Genomic DNA, 16,511 nt, shown 5'->3' with positions numbered 1-16,511 from the left:
TAAGGCACCCGCTGGAAAAGGGGAAAAAAATGGCGGACAAAAAAATGGCGGACAGCCTTGCTTGGCGACCCCCGTGAAATGGTCGATCGACCCCAAATGGGGTCCCGACCCACAGGTTGAGAACCACTGCTTTAAAGCTTAACCTGGAGATGGAAACTCTGAGCTGACACCCACCCTCAGTGCCCTGTTGTTTGCGTTCGATTGTCTGCTTATACTCTTCCAGTTCCTTTTCAGTGAGATGACTGAATGGGTTGGGAGGCGCTGGTGGGGTATGCTCATCTTCTTCAAACTGCATGGGCTGGAAAAAAACGTTTTGTTAAAATGGAGAAGCAAAATTTATTTATATAATTATTTACTTACTGCATTTATATGCTACTGTAATTGTAATGTTTATATGCTACTGCAATATCTGATACAATATTTAAATATAACATAATAACATATACAGTATACACATAACATAGACACACAAATACACACACACACTATTCTCAACTGTTCATGCTGTGGGGATAACATCCTACAAAATAAGAAGAAAGAAAGAGATAGAATGACAATGACATTATGCATTTTTACGATTTTTTAAAAAAATGTCTGAAATCTACTTTTAACAACTGGTAAAAACATAAGTGCACAATCCTATTTTTAATTAAAACGCATTGCTTAAATTAGATGTATATGCCTTTGAGATCCTTATTTTGTGGCCCCCCAAATTTCCTAGATATTAACTGACCCATTTTCTCTTTTGTTTTGTTTTTTTATTTTTCCTAGGATATCAAAGAAATAAGACATCTTGATATGCTTACAATCTTAAAGAGCAAAAATAAAATATAGTGTGTTCTTCAGGTAAAATACATAAACTGTCAATATCCCATGTCAATATAATTCTGTTGTCTGCTATAAAAATAAAAGAAAATGAAGGCTGCAAAACGATTGCCCCCATCCTGGGACAAATGACTGGTTCTCCAAACAACTTTAAATGTTTGTATATATAGAATTATTTATTCTGTAGAGGAATTGCATGAGTGGTATGTATGTTTATTTAAAGTATTTGCAACCTGTCTCTGTTTTTTATTGCAAAATAAAATGTTTGGTATTCTAATTACTGAATACAATTAAACAACATATTTTTAAGTCCCAACAATGTATACACTTACAGTTGGCTTTTTATCCACTACAATTCCAGCAAGCAACTGAGATTGTGGACCTGCAGTCTTTAAGTCATATCGATTTTGTTCTCGGATCTGGAAATTAAAAAAAAGTTTTTAAAGTATCCAGTCCCAACAGAAGGCTTTCTGTATTCCTAAGTAATTACTTCATTAATTCAATATCATGAGGCTTTCTTTCCATCTATTTAAATTCCTAATATTTCTGGGGTAATGTTTAGGGCTTCCATCTAAACATGCTGATGAATTATCACTCCTGAATTTCTTCTGCTCCAGAGTTTCTGCCACCATTAAGCAGATATTTTCAGTTTGACCAAGTTTAGCCACAAGAGCTTGCACTGCTGCAAGCTGTCATTAACTGTTCTTCTTTGAGAATGGCAAAACTGTCTCCTGTTGGCAACAGAGCGTTTGTGAATCTGGACAAAATATTTTAAGCATAAAAGTACTCTGTTATAACTCTTCTGACCACAAAAAGTAATTCAAACACAGCTTACTTGCAAGAGAAATCTGCATATCTAAACTTGATAAGATTCTAAGTTAGTATCTTGGTGATATCCTTTCCAAGTATGACAGCAACCTTTTTTGAACCCAGTCAACAATTTTGGACGAGTGGTATAGCTCTTTTATTACTACCAGATGTTGAACAAAACACTCTCAGACCCTCTGCGTGAAATTTCATGTTTCTGGCAGAACAATCAAGGGTGGATCTTAAATTTGAGGAACATCAAATAAAGCATTAGAAAAAGCAGCCAGCAATTTGCGCTTACAAAGATTTCTTTAAAGTTATTCCTCACTGCCACTCTAAACTATATTAACTATACTGAAGCAAAGAAACAGAAATGTGCTACCATGACAGACTTTCTCTTGGGCAAACTTGGCTTGTTCTTTGAAAACCAAAAGAAACTTCAAAACAGCATAATGTTAAATCAGAGCAAAAGGAAGTAACATTACAAGACTTCTATATTTTCTTGAAACATAGAAATTCAAAGCAAAAGGGGCTCCCAGAATAGTAATATGGAGTATTCTGCTGTCCTCCTAGCTACCTTTGAAGCACCAGTAATACTTAATACTAGGCAAACGGGATAACTTAACAAGTCTTTGTAGCAATTGTTATTAAGAAATAAATGTGGTCATGAAACAAAGCATACCTTGTTCCTCTTTTGCAACACATCACTTGGATTTGTATTCAGAGGAACAAACTGATTTGGATCTTCAATTTTTATTGGAGTTCCTCCACTAATCTTGGAGGAGTCTTCAGCTTTTATCCACTGGGAAAAGAGAAAAAAAGAGAAGGTTTTAAGAAAATAGGAAAAAGAAATGAATGCAATTTAATGACTAGAGAAGGCAAGGAGATTTTTGAGCAACTAACTTGTTATTTAAATGTGCAAAAAAAAAATAAAAAAAAATAAAGGAAAATAATCCCAAACCCTAACACTTAAATGGTTAGGGTGATGGCACATATAGTATTTTATCAATAAACTTTTTCTTAAGTATCTTAAGTGTTATGATCCCTAGTTTGAATAATTTTGTGTAGCTCTAATCATCTGTAAAATATTTAATTTATGATATTAAAATAATAGTTGCTTTGTGCAATATGTAATCAGGAACAATCCTATTAGGAGAGACTAAAATGTATACTAATTAATTAATTAATTAATTAATTAATTAATTAATTAATTCCTTAAATAACTGTCTTCTTAATTTTGTTGTTTCCTTAAAGCAGTACTTTATTAAGCTACTTAATTAAAAAAATACAAAAATGAAAATGGGTGAATTGTTAAACCACCACCAGGTGGAGCTAATCGTATGCTTCCATTGCATTACAATTGATCTGCATAAAGCATATTTTTATTTATGTTTTCTGTACAATACTGAGAAAACAGAGTACCAGGACAGTGGGGATAAAAATATTCTTTGTATCACAATACTTTGAATAAAAAATTATGCAGAAATTATTGAATACTTGTTTATCCTTGACCATAGGCAATCACCTAATTCAGTGGTATTTAGAGGTACAGTGGTTTACATGAAATTCTTTCTTTCTTGCCCATATTCCCCAGTTGTTTGTATAGGAGCTCAGTCCTGAAGTGATCTATAGTTGCGTTACCTGCCAATAGTTCTCTAAAAAGACAAGATAACAAATACAAGAAACTGCCTTATACCAAGAGAGACCCCTGGTTCCTTGTAGTCAGTGGTGGGATTTAAATATGTGAACAACTGGTTCTCTGTGTAGATGCCGGAAGTCCATTCTGGGCGTGGGCAAAAAAAAAATTAGCTACCGGCTCTGCTGAAGTGGTGTGAATTGGCTGAATTCCACCACTGCTTGTAGTTCAAAACTGTTCAGCTAGCTGGCCGTACCTAGTTGATGTTGGATGAACTCACAATATTAAACAGGGCCAGATGTAGTTAGTATTCAGACGGAAGACCTTCAGGATATAAAAGGACTGTTACTTAGAAGGCAATGGCAAACCTCTTATACATTGTTGTGGAGATGATGATAGGGAAATGTCCATTAAGTCACCAGGAATTAAGACTTGCCCAGCTTAGAATAATCTTTATTGCCCAGAGGTATTCTGGCCTTCAGTTAGGAATCTACCTAGACACATCTAGGTAGGCAAACTATTTCAATTCTCTGGATAAGCGCTACCTACTGTTGTTTTGGTTCTGGGGCTTGTTTCTCCATTTCGGGATTCTTCAGGAACATCTACTTTCAAATACGTATTTGGTGAGTTTAGCCACCTTGTCTTCTCCCGCTGTTGTTTTTGTGCTAGGAATTTCAGGGGGGAAATTGGGATTGAATCATCATCGAAGGAAAACGCTGTCACAGTGGCTGGGATTTCAACATCACTCTTGTGTCGGGGTTTCTCCCTCACTAAGGGCTGACGATAAGCATAGCCTGTTCTGTAACCCTGTGAGAAGAAAACGCTCTCGTAAAATTGTAGGAAAAACACCGTCACCCCTTTGAGGTAGTCCAAGCACCAACGTAAGTACTAACGCTACCTTTATTTATAGGTTTCTAGCAACAGAATCTTGCAAGACCAAAAGCACCTCTTCTTTCTGTTACTTTCCCACTCCCAACTGGAGAGAATTCCCACCCATCTCTCTTAGGACAGAGTTCGTTTATCAGACCCCATTGTTTAGGTTGTAGTTCTTTTTCCATTTCCCAAGGTCATTCCCACATGTCAAATACACATTCTGAAGTTGCACATAAAAAATAATCTAAATAAAGTGATTAAACTAAACACAAAACATTTAAATACAGTTTATTTCATACAAAAATGACCCAATCTTCCTCTTTTTTTTTTCTTCAGGAGTGCCACTGGGGTTCGTGTAAGCCCTCAACATTCTCCAAAAATAAATGGAAAAGGCAAAGAGTGGTTTGAGCTCCATTCTTTCCTAGCCAACCAATTTTCCTTCTCATATTGGGGTAGTAGGGATAATGAAAAAAAATCAAAGCCATTCTTAGGTAGACTGCAAGAACACAATGGTGACTTGGAAGCAAGAGAGGATTGATGAAATGACTTGAAATAGGAGTTGGGCAGGGGAAAGTACTACCAAGGAGCTGGGAAAACTAGCTAGGATGAGTGGAAAGTAACTAAGGAAGAAAAATGCTTGGAAATAAATTCTAGCAACAGTACTTTTTATGTGGACCAGTTCTTGAAAGGCTGAAATTTAAAAGCCTAACCTGGAATATAAATGGAGCAAATGCTCCTGAAAAAAGAAAATTATTTCATTATTTGAAAAACCAAAACAAGATATAATTTGTTTACAAGAAATACGTATCAGAAAAAAGGATAAAAATATTTGATTTACATCCATTTTTTATGCCATCGAGAATGAAAGACAAACGGAGTTGTTTCGTATATAAATCCTCAATTACAAACAGAACTGATATTGACTAATGACTATGGTAAGTATGTTGGAGTGGAAGTTAATTTACATGACACTAAGAAAGTTAATTTACATGAACTAGGAACTTATGCCTGAAATGAAGATAAAATAAAATTTTATAAAGGAGTCTTGGATAAATTAATAGATATATAGTATAAAAATTGGTGCCTAACAGGAGATTAGAATGGAATGATTTGCCCATAAAAAATAAAAATAACCAAAAAAGATATTAAGAAAACACAATGTAAACTGTCAAAATAATTTTTTAAATATAATTGACAATTTACAGGTTGCATGTTCATGGAGATAGAAAAATGATAGTTTGAAAGAATTTACATACTTTATGAAAAACCAAAGATATTTTTCAAGAATTGGTATGTTCTCAGTTTCTAAGAATTTGGCCATCAGTGTTTACAGAATAGAGATATTGAAAAAGAGCTTTTCAGATCATAATCCAGTGACTTTAGCACTTAAAAGGAAGGCACTGGTTATTATCTATAAATTGCTTCCTAGTATAGGGCCAAATTATTTGAGAAATCCTCTATCTTCCATGGTGTCCATCCGTTTGGTAACATAGGGCAGGCCTATTGTGCTGCGAGTTCCCTGAAGCAGGTATTTTTTCATACACCACCTGCACTCTACAATCATAGCTGCCAACTACCCACCCATCTCAGTATTTATGTACGTAGTTTCCGTTCTGATGATGTTCCAGAAGAGTAGTTTGTTTTTTTTTAAAAAAACTTGGCTAGTCTCCTAGGTCTTGGGGTTGGATATTTGATGTGTGGTTTGGCTGGATTCACTTATTCCAAGTTCTGAGAATTCAGAAATCAGTCTTTTTACACGTACCAGGTTATCTAACATCCTCATCAGCGCTTCAAACTCTAGCTCGCCTACTTTCCACTTGAACTGAGACGCCATACTTAATCCGGCTGCTGCAGCTACCTGATGTGTGAAAGGTTTATATTTCTGCAAATCTAAGATAAGAAGATTGTCTATGCCGCCACCAGCAGCCAAGGCATGTACCTGTGATATAAACGATATAGTAAATATAGAGCTTTCATGAATTTTCCATAATCAAAACATGTATTAGTATTCTTTTTGGTATATTAGCATGCAAAGGATATGCTACTCAACTTGTACAGAAGGTATCAACTAAATATTTGATTAAGGCCTATGTTATACCTGTCTCTTAATATTATTATTATTATTATATTTCATTTTTAATATACTGTTTATTTTTATAAATTACAAATATAATGACAGTACAAATAGGTCTTTCCTTCACTGCCACAATATCCTAGAAATAATTACTTCTAATATCAAGGAATCCATTAAAAACACACATTATCTGCTTATTCTTTTTAAATATAGTATTTTAAACTATTTAAAGCAGTTCGCTTCTCTCTTCTTACCTGTATTTCACAGGCTAATTGCACATTGTAGATGTAGTGAAAGGCCTCTTCTAATGTCTCTCCCAGTGCTACTACTCCATGATTTCTCAAGACCAACACCTAAGAAACAGAGATACTTGTAACTGGTAGAAACTGCAAAAGTAGTAGAAATTTTTTAAAAAATCCATTAGAATGAAATACCTTACAGCTTGGTCCAAGAACTTTCTGAAGATCAATTCTTTCTTCCTGGTCATCCAGAGATCCATGATAATCATAGTATGCAACATCCCCTAAAATCAGGGCCTCTTGAGAAATGGGAAGTATTCCACACTTCATGGAAGAAACCTGTTTGAAACATTTGAGATTTCTATGGTGGAGGAAATTTGAAAATATGGATATACAAACATTTATATTTGCCAATATGAGATGTGCAATATCTTTCAAGTATTCTACAACTCCTTTAAATCCCAAATAGCACCCAATAAATTAGATTATGGTACTTGCAGTACAGAACATCTATAGGGGATTTTTTTTATCAATGACTGCCATAAAGGAACAACTCCAATCTTCAATTTCTAAAATATATGAGCCTATAGAGTTATGTTTCTTGTCTCTATAGTATTATATAAATTCTTTGACATATGAATAAAGCTGAGAAATATGAGAAATTAAAAATAAATGGCATAAAGTTTAAAACCATATAATTCAATTCCAATATAGTTAAATAATATATGATAATATAGTAAAAAGAGAATTTCAAGGCTGTAAATGAGTAGCAATATAAAGCAGATGATCTAGTAAAGATTTTGAATAACAGTCCAGTGATGTCTATTTGTCTATCTGTCCATTCCATCCTACCCCACCCCACCCACCCCATACCATCAACCTGTTCAATCAATTTATGTTCTACCACAATGCATTATTTTATTGTATTTAAGATTTTTTAAATAATTTATAAAATTATTTTATAAATAATTCAAGGCAGCAATCATATCTAATTGTCTTTCCTGTGCCCATTTCCCCACAACAAGAATCCTATGAGGTGAGTTGGGCTGAGTAAGTGTGACTGGTTCAAGCCTCCAAGCTGGCTTTCATGACTGCAGTGGGACTAGAACTCATAGTTTCCTGGTTTCTAGCCTGGTGCCTTAATCACAAGACTAAAACTCACTGTTTGGTACTATACTAGTAATAACAGTAACAACAAACGTATACAAAATATATGCTAAAACCTGCAAATACAGTACTAAAAATAGTTAGCAATTAAAAGCTCAATTAAAGAGGTGTATCTTAGCTGATCTTTTAAAGGCAAAGGTATTGAGACTTGAATCCAATTTTTATACAACTTCACAATGCAAGACAATCCAGGCCTGAATATAATAAAGGAGACTTCTGATAAATAGTGAGTCATCATCATCTTCTTACTAAGTGGCAAGAGACTTACTGCTGCTGTTGCTGGAGTGTGTATATGGATCACACATCGGACATCCGGGCGCATTGAATAAATGGCTGCATGAGGACTGAATCCTGCAGTGTCAATTCGCAGATTGGTACTTCCTTGATCAACCACGTCTCCTATGATATTTACTTTTACCTGAACAAAAGTTGAGGGACACAATAGAGTCAAACTCTTTCCAATACATTCCAAATGCCAATCGCTAAGCCATAGGCTTTTAGAGTATATCAGGCATGAAAGTGGGAAAGAAGAACAATATGGAAGAAGATGAATATAGATGGTAGATTTTTAAAAATAAGAAAAACCCTAATAGAATTAAAATCATTACAAAAATATCCATTTGGTCAAGAACATACCAAATTAGAAGCAGATGCTTCAGAAAATGAAAGGCCTTCTGGAATGATAAGAATATGATCTTGTTCTTTGCTTACTCTTACCTAGAAATGAAGAGAAAGAAAATTACAGTATATATTTAATCTAAAAAAATACTGTTCTTAAGGGTGAGAACTTTGCAATACATTTTAATGTAGTAGAAATAATTGAACGTGTTAACTTCAGGATACTCACTGTGATATATGAATTGGCCAAGTGTGCCCATCCAAATAAGTCTGTAAGCCTGTACAAACTGGCTAATTTACAACGAATAAGTTTTTCTCCTTTACCAAATGTAGTGGTATCTATCCCAGGTAGATCATTAATAGGTGTTATCAGTCCAGAGCCTAAGATGATATTGATAAAAATGACTGAGAAAACTTTCTTCCTAAAAACATATAGCATATGATTACAAAAAACTACTATGGTGCAACTTTCAATTTCTTTCCAACTGAAGTTTCGACTGCTCAATATTATGTTTGAATAATACTAGTTTTCTAACTTGGGGGGGGGGAAGCAACTCTGAAGTCAGAAAGTGCTTTGAAACATCATCTGAATCTCAAGTCCCTGGCTATGTATGCCATATGCTTTTTTAAAAAAGCTAACAGTGATTCATTACGATAAAAATATTATCAACATGGAGAAAAAGTTATTTATAGAGACTTTACCAATATCATATGGGCTGTACAATAACTATCAATCACTGCAGGGACAAGGAATAACTTGATAGAAGATCTCTAAAATAAGAAAGCCAGTCTTTTAGCCATTTATTTTACTGTAACACTTTTACTTACTTAGAGGTGATGAAGAAAATCCTGCAAAAGAACTTGCCATTATGTAGTCTGCAATCTGCTGTAGGGCAAGTAGTCCGGTTGGGTTATTTCCTTTCTTCATCTGCTCTTGAATAAGAGATTCCAGATCCTCCCGAAAAGCCTGTAAGATAGTTAAATATTAGCTATTATAACACATAATGGCTACATACAATATACAAACCCAAAAGAGATTTTGATGAAAAAGATCGATTTTAAACTAAAAAGAAGGTTAGGTACATAGGGATTACACTGACTAATATGAATTGTATATTGTTTCAGAATAACTATGCTAAAGAATGGAATGATGTTAAGAAAGACCTCGGATATAGTTGTACAATGGATCTATGACAATTCGCCATGGCCAACTCACCACGGCCAACTTGCTGCTGGAAAAGAGTTACATTAATATCAAAGAAATGTTGGAATAGACTCATTAAAGAAAGGATGAAAAAGGAGGGACAAAATTAAATGTGAATGACAAAAATTAAAATATTTTTAAATTTATTTTAAATAATTAAATTGAATTGTTAAATTTTTCTGCGGCGAGTTGTCCTGCGATGAATTGGCTGCGGCGAGTTGGCCACAGCAAATTGGCTGCAGCAAGCTATCTCATTCTGAGTATAAAGGTATCTATGAGCTATTGTGTTTCTACAATATGTTGCTAATTGCACTGATGTATGCACATGATACTGTTACTTTGAAAGACATCAGTTTCTAGATCTTTACTATGTATGTGAGTTCTGTGTATGCTGGTTTCTTTTGTTATAACTAACTGACCAATGAAACATTTTTAAAGCATCCTAAATCTCAACAAGAGACTACAACAGCATGGCAGAATGCACAGGTGAGTACACCTTAAAGCTTAACTAATTAATATATTTTCTACACTGTATGTTTATTTATTGCCCTAATCCCAGAGAACTGTGATGGCATACAAAAATACCTAATCCTAGCACCAAACATTAAATTAAAAAGAAAGCACACACACACACACCCAGTCACTAAACATAGAAAGCTCACCGAAACTTCACTTGCTCAGGGAATATCAATTAAATGTACTCTAAAGCTCAATATCAACATACAGGATACACATAAAGCTCAAGAAATCAACCCAGGAAACAATTTTACATTTTAAATGCATCCTGAAAGCTTAATATTAACTTGACACAAGAACCAATGTTGATATTGAGCTTTAGAGTACATTTAGATGGAGGTTTTTCAATTCCCCTTATAACACAATATGAATGTGGTATAGCAGGGTATATTTTTTGCTGTTGCAATATTAGTTTTATTAACTTAAATGCAGGCTTAGTTGATGGCTTTTATTTAGGCTAGCAATGGCAGCAAATGTAGTTTTGTAGCACTAATTTGTAATCTGGGGAAAAGAAGGGTAGGGACATTTTTGCTCTTTGTGTATTGTGTATCTCCAAGTGCAACACATTAAACAAGGAACTCAATGTGAGCACTGTCAAAGTTTACTTTTTGCATAGTTTCCCATACTAAAAGCATAGTTGCTTTGAATTTTTATCCACTGAAATGTGTTCAACTCAGAACATACTGCTAGAGTATTTTGGTGGGCTTGTACTCTGATTTTGAAACAAAACGTATTTTCTATTTCACATACCCCTCTATTCTTATCTAAAAGCTAGTAATAAAGAAGCCAACCTCCCACCCATCACGATCCTGTTTCTGTGACACATGTATTAATGTGGCATGAATAAAAATGAATTGTTTAAAATAATAATTAATATTCCTTTAAAACAGTGGTTCTCAACCTTTTTAATACCGCGACCCCCAACTGGTCGTAAGTCGAGGACTAAACCGGTTGTAAGTCGAGGACTACCCAACCGGTCGTAAGTCGAGGACTTTCCCTGCCCGGGAGCGCTGTGCATGCGAGGTTCCGCCCCCTGGTGGACAGCCTTGCTTGGCGACCCCCGTGAAATGGTCGATCGACCCCAAATGGGGTCGCCACCCATAGGTTGAGAACCGCTGCTTTAAAATGAGATGATGCAATATGTATGGCTACATGAGCCACGTATCTACTGACATATGTATGTTGAACCTAAGCACATACTACAACAGCCCTACTTCTCAAGTCCTGAGATCAGTGTCTCTGATGATGCTGATGTTTTTTCTCCTTCTCATCTGCTGTCTTTCCGCTGCATATGCTATCAGGAATTCCGAGAATGTTAGGTCTGACAGGGCACAATTTTTTCACTTGATCAAACTAAGTGATTTAATCTAACTGGACAAGCACATTTAAGTTTTTCCCAACACAACCCTGAGTGAACAACACATTATCTCACTATCCAGAATGCTGCTTGTTTTGCTTTTCTGTTTAATGTTAGCAATTTTTACTTTTTCTGAACAACAATATGAAAGCATAAACTGACATGGACTGGCACACACACAGATAAATATAGATGTCTAAATTTATAGTAAAGCAGATTATTTTTGAAAACAATTATAATTTTTCTTCCCTTCAGGTAAAGTAACTACAGCTTATGCTAGGTTTTTCTGGATTTCAGGTCCCTGTAAAGTGCACCTTTATATGAATGACACTATGGTTCAGTTGCTCATATTTTTCTATCTAAAGAATATTTCATAAAATGTATTCCACTGGCATTAGTTATAATTAAAAAAGCACCCTATATTATAATCTTTCTATAAGAAATAGAAATATTCTAAAGAGACAGGTTATAAATATTGCATTATTAACTATATTTACTGAAGACTCAAGTAATGGAGTAATAAATGGAAATGCTGAACAAAATAGTTATAAATACACAGTGTTACTAAAATGTTATTTTATTCCAAATCTGGTAAAAGGAGAGGATAAGAACTTTTGGAGAAACCTCCAGTGAATACCCTGCAAAACTACTATAGAGAATTATACCCGAACCCCTTAATTATTTAAATGATTATCAACTCTAAATCATTTATAGTTCACTCTTAGAATTTTTGTTAAAATTCAGGGTACCAACATTAAAAATAAGCAGTAAAATTGATTTATTTACTAATTATATTCACTTATAAAAGTGGGTCTAGATTTCACATTAAGATGGATTATTTATCTCAATGCTTTTACTTTCTTTCAACCAGCAAAATTATGTAACAGCATTTCAGGCAGTTTCTGAATACAGAAGTCAAATGAGTGGAATGCCATTCTGCAAGAAAATGTCCCAACGGTTTGTATTTGTCTAAAGATTTCCTTCTCTTCCTTGTGACTAAGCAGCAATCAATTGAAATGTAGCTGGAAAGCTACTTTTGTGCGGTGTTAATGAAGCATTGCTTAAGAGGCGGGAGGGAGCAAACTCTGGATAAAGGACTGTTTGTTTGCAGATGAAAACTATGCAAATGCTGAACAAACAATCCACTTGTGAAAAGTTACAATCGTGACATAGATTCTCCTATAGTCAATGAGGTCTTCCCTCCTTGTTCAGTCCACTTTTGCTTTTTATATATTTTTTCATGAACACTTAAACATGCTGGTTTGGAGGGGGGGAGGGACTTTCCTCTATGTTGAATCCTACTCACAGGACTCTGCAGTATCTGGGTGACTCTCTTTCTTTGTTCCATCATGTTGAAGTCTTGCCTGAGGTCAGGAGACATATTTCTTTCACGGATGTAGTCAGGGTCATTTTCATTGATGCGGTCAAAATATCTCTCTTTGTGAGGCATGCTGGAGGGTGGAGGGGTTGTGATTACTCCCTGGCTGATCTCCGTACTCATGCTTTAATCTTCACCTAGAATATTAAAAAGCCATGAAAAATTTAATAGCACATAAGAACTAGTAATCTAATTGACTTTACATGCATGAATACATATAATCCCTGGAGCAGAAAGTGACATTAGAATATCCTTAAAAATAGAATTACTACCATTTTACTTATACCTTTATGATAACACTGCCTTAATTTATGCCTAAAATTACTCACAACAGGTAGAAACAGTTCAAAGTCCCAAAGAAAAATGAAGGGACTAAATCAGGCATGTCAAACTTGCGACGTCATGTGATGTCACGCGACGTATCAGGACTTTTCCCCCATTGCCGGCAATGGGGTGGGTGTGGTTTCGGCGTGATGCATCTGGCACATGGGCCGGCAGTTTGACATGCCTGGGCTAAATATTAGCAATAATAGTGCCATCATCAATCCTATGTATGGAGGAAAGGTGGGTCAAGACTAGCTCCAACGGATCGAGCAAAGCTTGTAGTCCTGCATCCAGAAACCTATCTTATTATAAAACCAGATATGGTCCTTGTCAGCTGACACTCAAAAGCTATTCTCCCAGCACACTAGAAGGGACAGGGCCTATAAAATGATGTTATAAATCATAATTCAGTCCTGTCTAATATATCTCTATTTTTTTCTCTTATTTTCTGCTATTTCAACAAACATTTATTACTGTTTTCATTAGTTATAATCTTTAAGGTATGTCAAATATCATAGTTATCCTTAAGGTGACACCCTGGCTGGTGATTTATGGAAATTATAGTACAGCACTAAAGAAGGGAGTAGTCCCAAAATTAAAAGGGTTATTTTTTTAATGTCTGGCTAGGCCCATTATAGGAGGTTTTGATGAGAACACTTACAATATTGGTCTCAAAATTCCATTATGTGACTACCATACCAAAAATGTTGGAAATCCGTAAACTTGGCATCACTGAAACATTATATGAATGCTGTAACTTCCATGAAAGCCAATTTTAAGTAAAAAGAGTAACCGCAACCATTTCTGAACATGAACTCTAGGCATTTTTCACTTCTGTTCAGTTTAGATCCTCTCTCACAAAATTAAATTTCAGTGAAAATCATTTGTCTTTCTTTGTGGAGGGCAAAATTTGATGTTTTGGGAGCATCTTCCTTCTGCCTCCTTTCTCTCCCACATGATTGAATCCTGCAGGTAACAGGCTTTTTTAACACAAGGCTCTACATTTTTCTTGGGAGCATGAGCCGAGGCAATACCGCTTTATTAGGCTTAACTTAACCCCTTCCCTCATTCCTTATCACATATTATATACAATATCTTATTCCTAAAAATTCTCATATGCCAGAAAAATCAATATTTTTATCTGTTTAATCATTTTTAACTGACAGTAACCTAGCTTTGTATGTGTAAAGCTGAGCAGTAGAAGAATTCAGTCCCATTCTGTTTGGATATGCTGGCAGCATTGCTGGCTGTGGAATTCTGGGAGTTGAAGTCCACATGCCTTAAAATTGTCAAGGTTGAGAAACACTGCTCTAGTCACTGTTAAGCGATAAAACCAATACAGACTGTTTTCAAATTATTGCTGTGTTTTATTTTAAGATTATATCAGGGATAATTAAATTCAGGACAATATGCCTTTCAATTTGGAATGAAAGGCTGATATCCAATTATAAATAAATGTAAATGAAATCTTCCTTGGTTAAGTCAAAGGAACCGCATCTGCTCTACATGAAGAACTTACTGATTTCCTGCCTAAAGACCTGGAAAACTGCTGCCAGGTAATGTTGAATCTGCTGCCCAAATAGACTAATAGTTTTACTCTTTTTTTTTTTTTTTTTTAAAAACATTTTTATATTATTTAAGAATTGTAAAATTGAAGCATATTATTTTTAATTTTTGTCTTCAATTATTTATAATTCATGCATTGAATTTGTTTATTTTTAATTTGTTCAATTTGTTTATTTGTTTATTACTGGTAGAATCTGGGTTTGAATAAATTTCTCACTACTGAGGAAACATATTATCTATTAAAAGTACATTTAATATCTACTTTGTATAATTTATTTCATCCAATAATACAATTTCCATTCCTTTTCTAAAAAGAACTGTATGCCAAATCAAGATAGATTCACATGTTTTAGTGGTTATGTTATTTGTCAGTAATAGTAATACTCTGTAAATGCAAACTGCTCAAATGGTTTCAAAATCTATTACATTTAAGTAGGAAGCATTTTATATTTTCCTAATTTGCTGACCATTTAGAGTAGACAATCACCCAATGTTACCAAAAAAATTTGGTCCTTGAGTTTACACAGGTTACCCAACAGTAGATCATATGAGCATGTGCATATGAAATGTATTATATGGTCACAAAATTATGTAATCCATTTCATACTTTCTTCACTCCAGGATCAATGAGAGAGAGAAAGGTAAAGCTTCCTCCTTTCTTGGAGAAATTCTACTCAAGATTATTATACTGCGGAGAGGAAAGGGAGAAAACCCTTTTATTAAACTTGTTCAAATGTTTGAAGTGATATTGATGGGAACAAAAAACCTTGTTCTTCTTCCGCAACTCCAATTCACTTCTTCCATTTGGAAGTGAGAAGCCAGAGAATCACTGTGAAGATTCCCTCCTACTAAACATTTGCAGTTTTTTCAGTGATTTTCAGCTAGGTGAATAGGCAAGGAAGTTCGCCCGTAATATCTATGATTCCAAATACTACCCAAATAAATTATTTTCATTTTTTTAAAGAAAACTGAAATATAGAGTCAACATTCTTAATCAAGAATGTGTAATTACTGTACAAAATAAAGCAAAAGTAGATCATAACTAATAAGAGAACTTTAGTAAAAACATTCACATTGAAAAGTAAAAGTTATCTCCCTATTACTGTACAAATTTCTCAGTTCATCAACTTTACTTCAAAATCATTTTGTTTACATTTTAGTGTATACTAAGCAAACAAAGGCAAGCACACAATTCATGACTATAGCATCTAATGTTACAAAAATTCGTTAATCAGGCAACACGTCTTTCAAAAAGTCTGTTTCAGCATCAATTGTGGAACTTCTTTTTGTTCCCAATTACAGGTAGTCCTCAATTACGATCACAATTGAGCCCAAACTTTGTGCTATTAAATGAGAAATTTGTTAAGTGAGTTTTGCCCCATATCTTGACACAGTTAAGTGAATCACTGCAGTTATTAAATTAGTAACATGGTTGTTAAGTGAATCTGGTTTCCCCATTGACTTTGCTTGTCAGATGGTCACAAAAGGGGATCACATGACTCTGGGACACTACAACCATCATAAATGTGAGTCAGCTGTCACACATCTGAAGGTAAATCATGTGACCATGGGGATGCTGCAATGGTCATAAGTGTGAAAAATGGCCGTAAGTCACTTTTTGCAGTGCCGTTGTACCTCCAAACAGTCACTAAATAAACTGCTGCAAGTTGAGAACTACCTGAACTTCATGAAACCACTCACTTAAACAAGTTAAGCAAAAAAGTATTTGCCAGCAGACTGTTGCATTCTTTGGTAACATCTATTTTCCCTACCTACATTTGGCACAACAGTAAAAGAGATTCTTGATTTCCTACATAATAGAACTTGTATTGCTAATTATATCAATTTCAACTAATTTCAGTTAAACCAATAGATGTCGAGCCCTGCGAGGCCGTCCCAGCCACGTACGGCCTGCCTCCCACCACCC

At 34.8% G+C, this 16,511-nt stretch overlaps 1 protein-coding gene across 2 annotated transcripts in view; it reads right to left on the bottom strand.

Moving 5' to 3' along the window:
• ADD3 (adducin 3) overlaps positions 1-16,511 on the bottom strand; it is a 90,717-nt gene that overhangs the window by 5,651 nt on the left and 68,555 nt on the right. For both annotated transcript variants that reach the window (XM_015818829.1, XM_015818830.1), the window contains exons 2-13: positions 12,623-12,831; positions 9,068-9,206; positions 8,469-8,620; positions 8,258-8,338; positions 7,890-8,039; positions 6,650-6,793; positions 6,470-6,568; positions 5,904-6,080; positions 3,818-4,075; positions 2,315-2,434; positions 1,158-1,244; positions 175-298 (exon numbers count right to left, since the gene is read on the bottom strand). In XM_015818829.1, coding sequence (XP_015674315.1) covers positions 175-298; positions 1,158-1,244; positions 2,315-2,434; positions 3,818-4,075; positions 5,904-6,080; positions 6,470-6,568; positions 6,650-6,793; positions 7,890-8,039; positions 8,258-8,338; positions 8,469-8,620; positions 9,068-9,206; positions 12,623-12,817 — 1,726 coding nt within the window. In that variant the 5' untranslated portion in view covers positions 12,818-12,831. The remainder of the gene's footprint in view (positions 1-174; positions 299-1,157; positions 1,245-2,314; positions 2,435-3,817; positions 4,076-5,903; positions 6,081-6,469; positions 6,569-6,649; positions 6,794-7,889; positions 8,040-8,257; positions 8,339-8,468; positions 8,621-9,067; positions 9,207-12,622; positions 12,832-16,511) is intronic.

The sequence above is a fragment of the Protobothrops mucrosquamatus genome, unplaced genomic scaffold (assembly GCF_001527695.2).
Source record: "Protobothrops mucrosquamatus isolate PMUCROS unplaced genomic scaffold, P.Mucros_1.0 scaffold803, whole genome shotgun sequence".
Lineage (NCBI taxonomy): Eukaryota > Metazoa > Chordata > Lepidosauria > Squamata > Viperidae > Protobothrops > Protobothrops mucrosquamatus.
The sequence above is the reverse complement of the archived record's forward strand: the minus strand, read 5'-3'. Positions and strand labels throughout refer to the sequence as shown.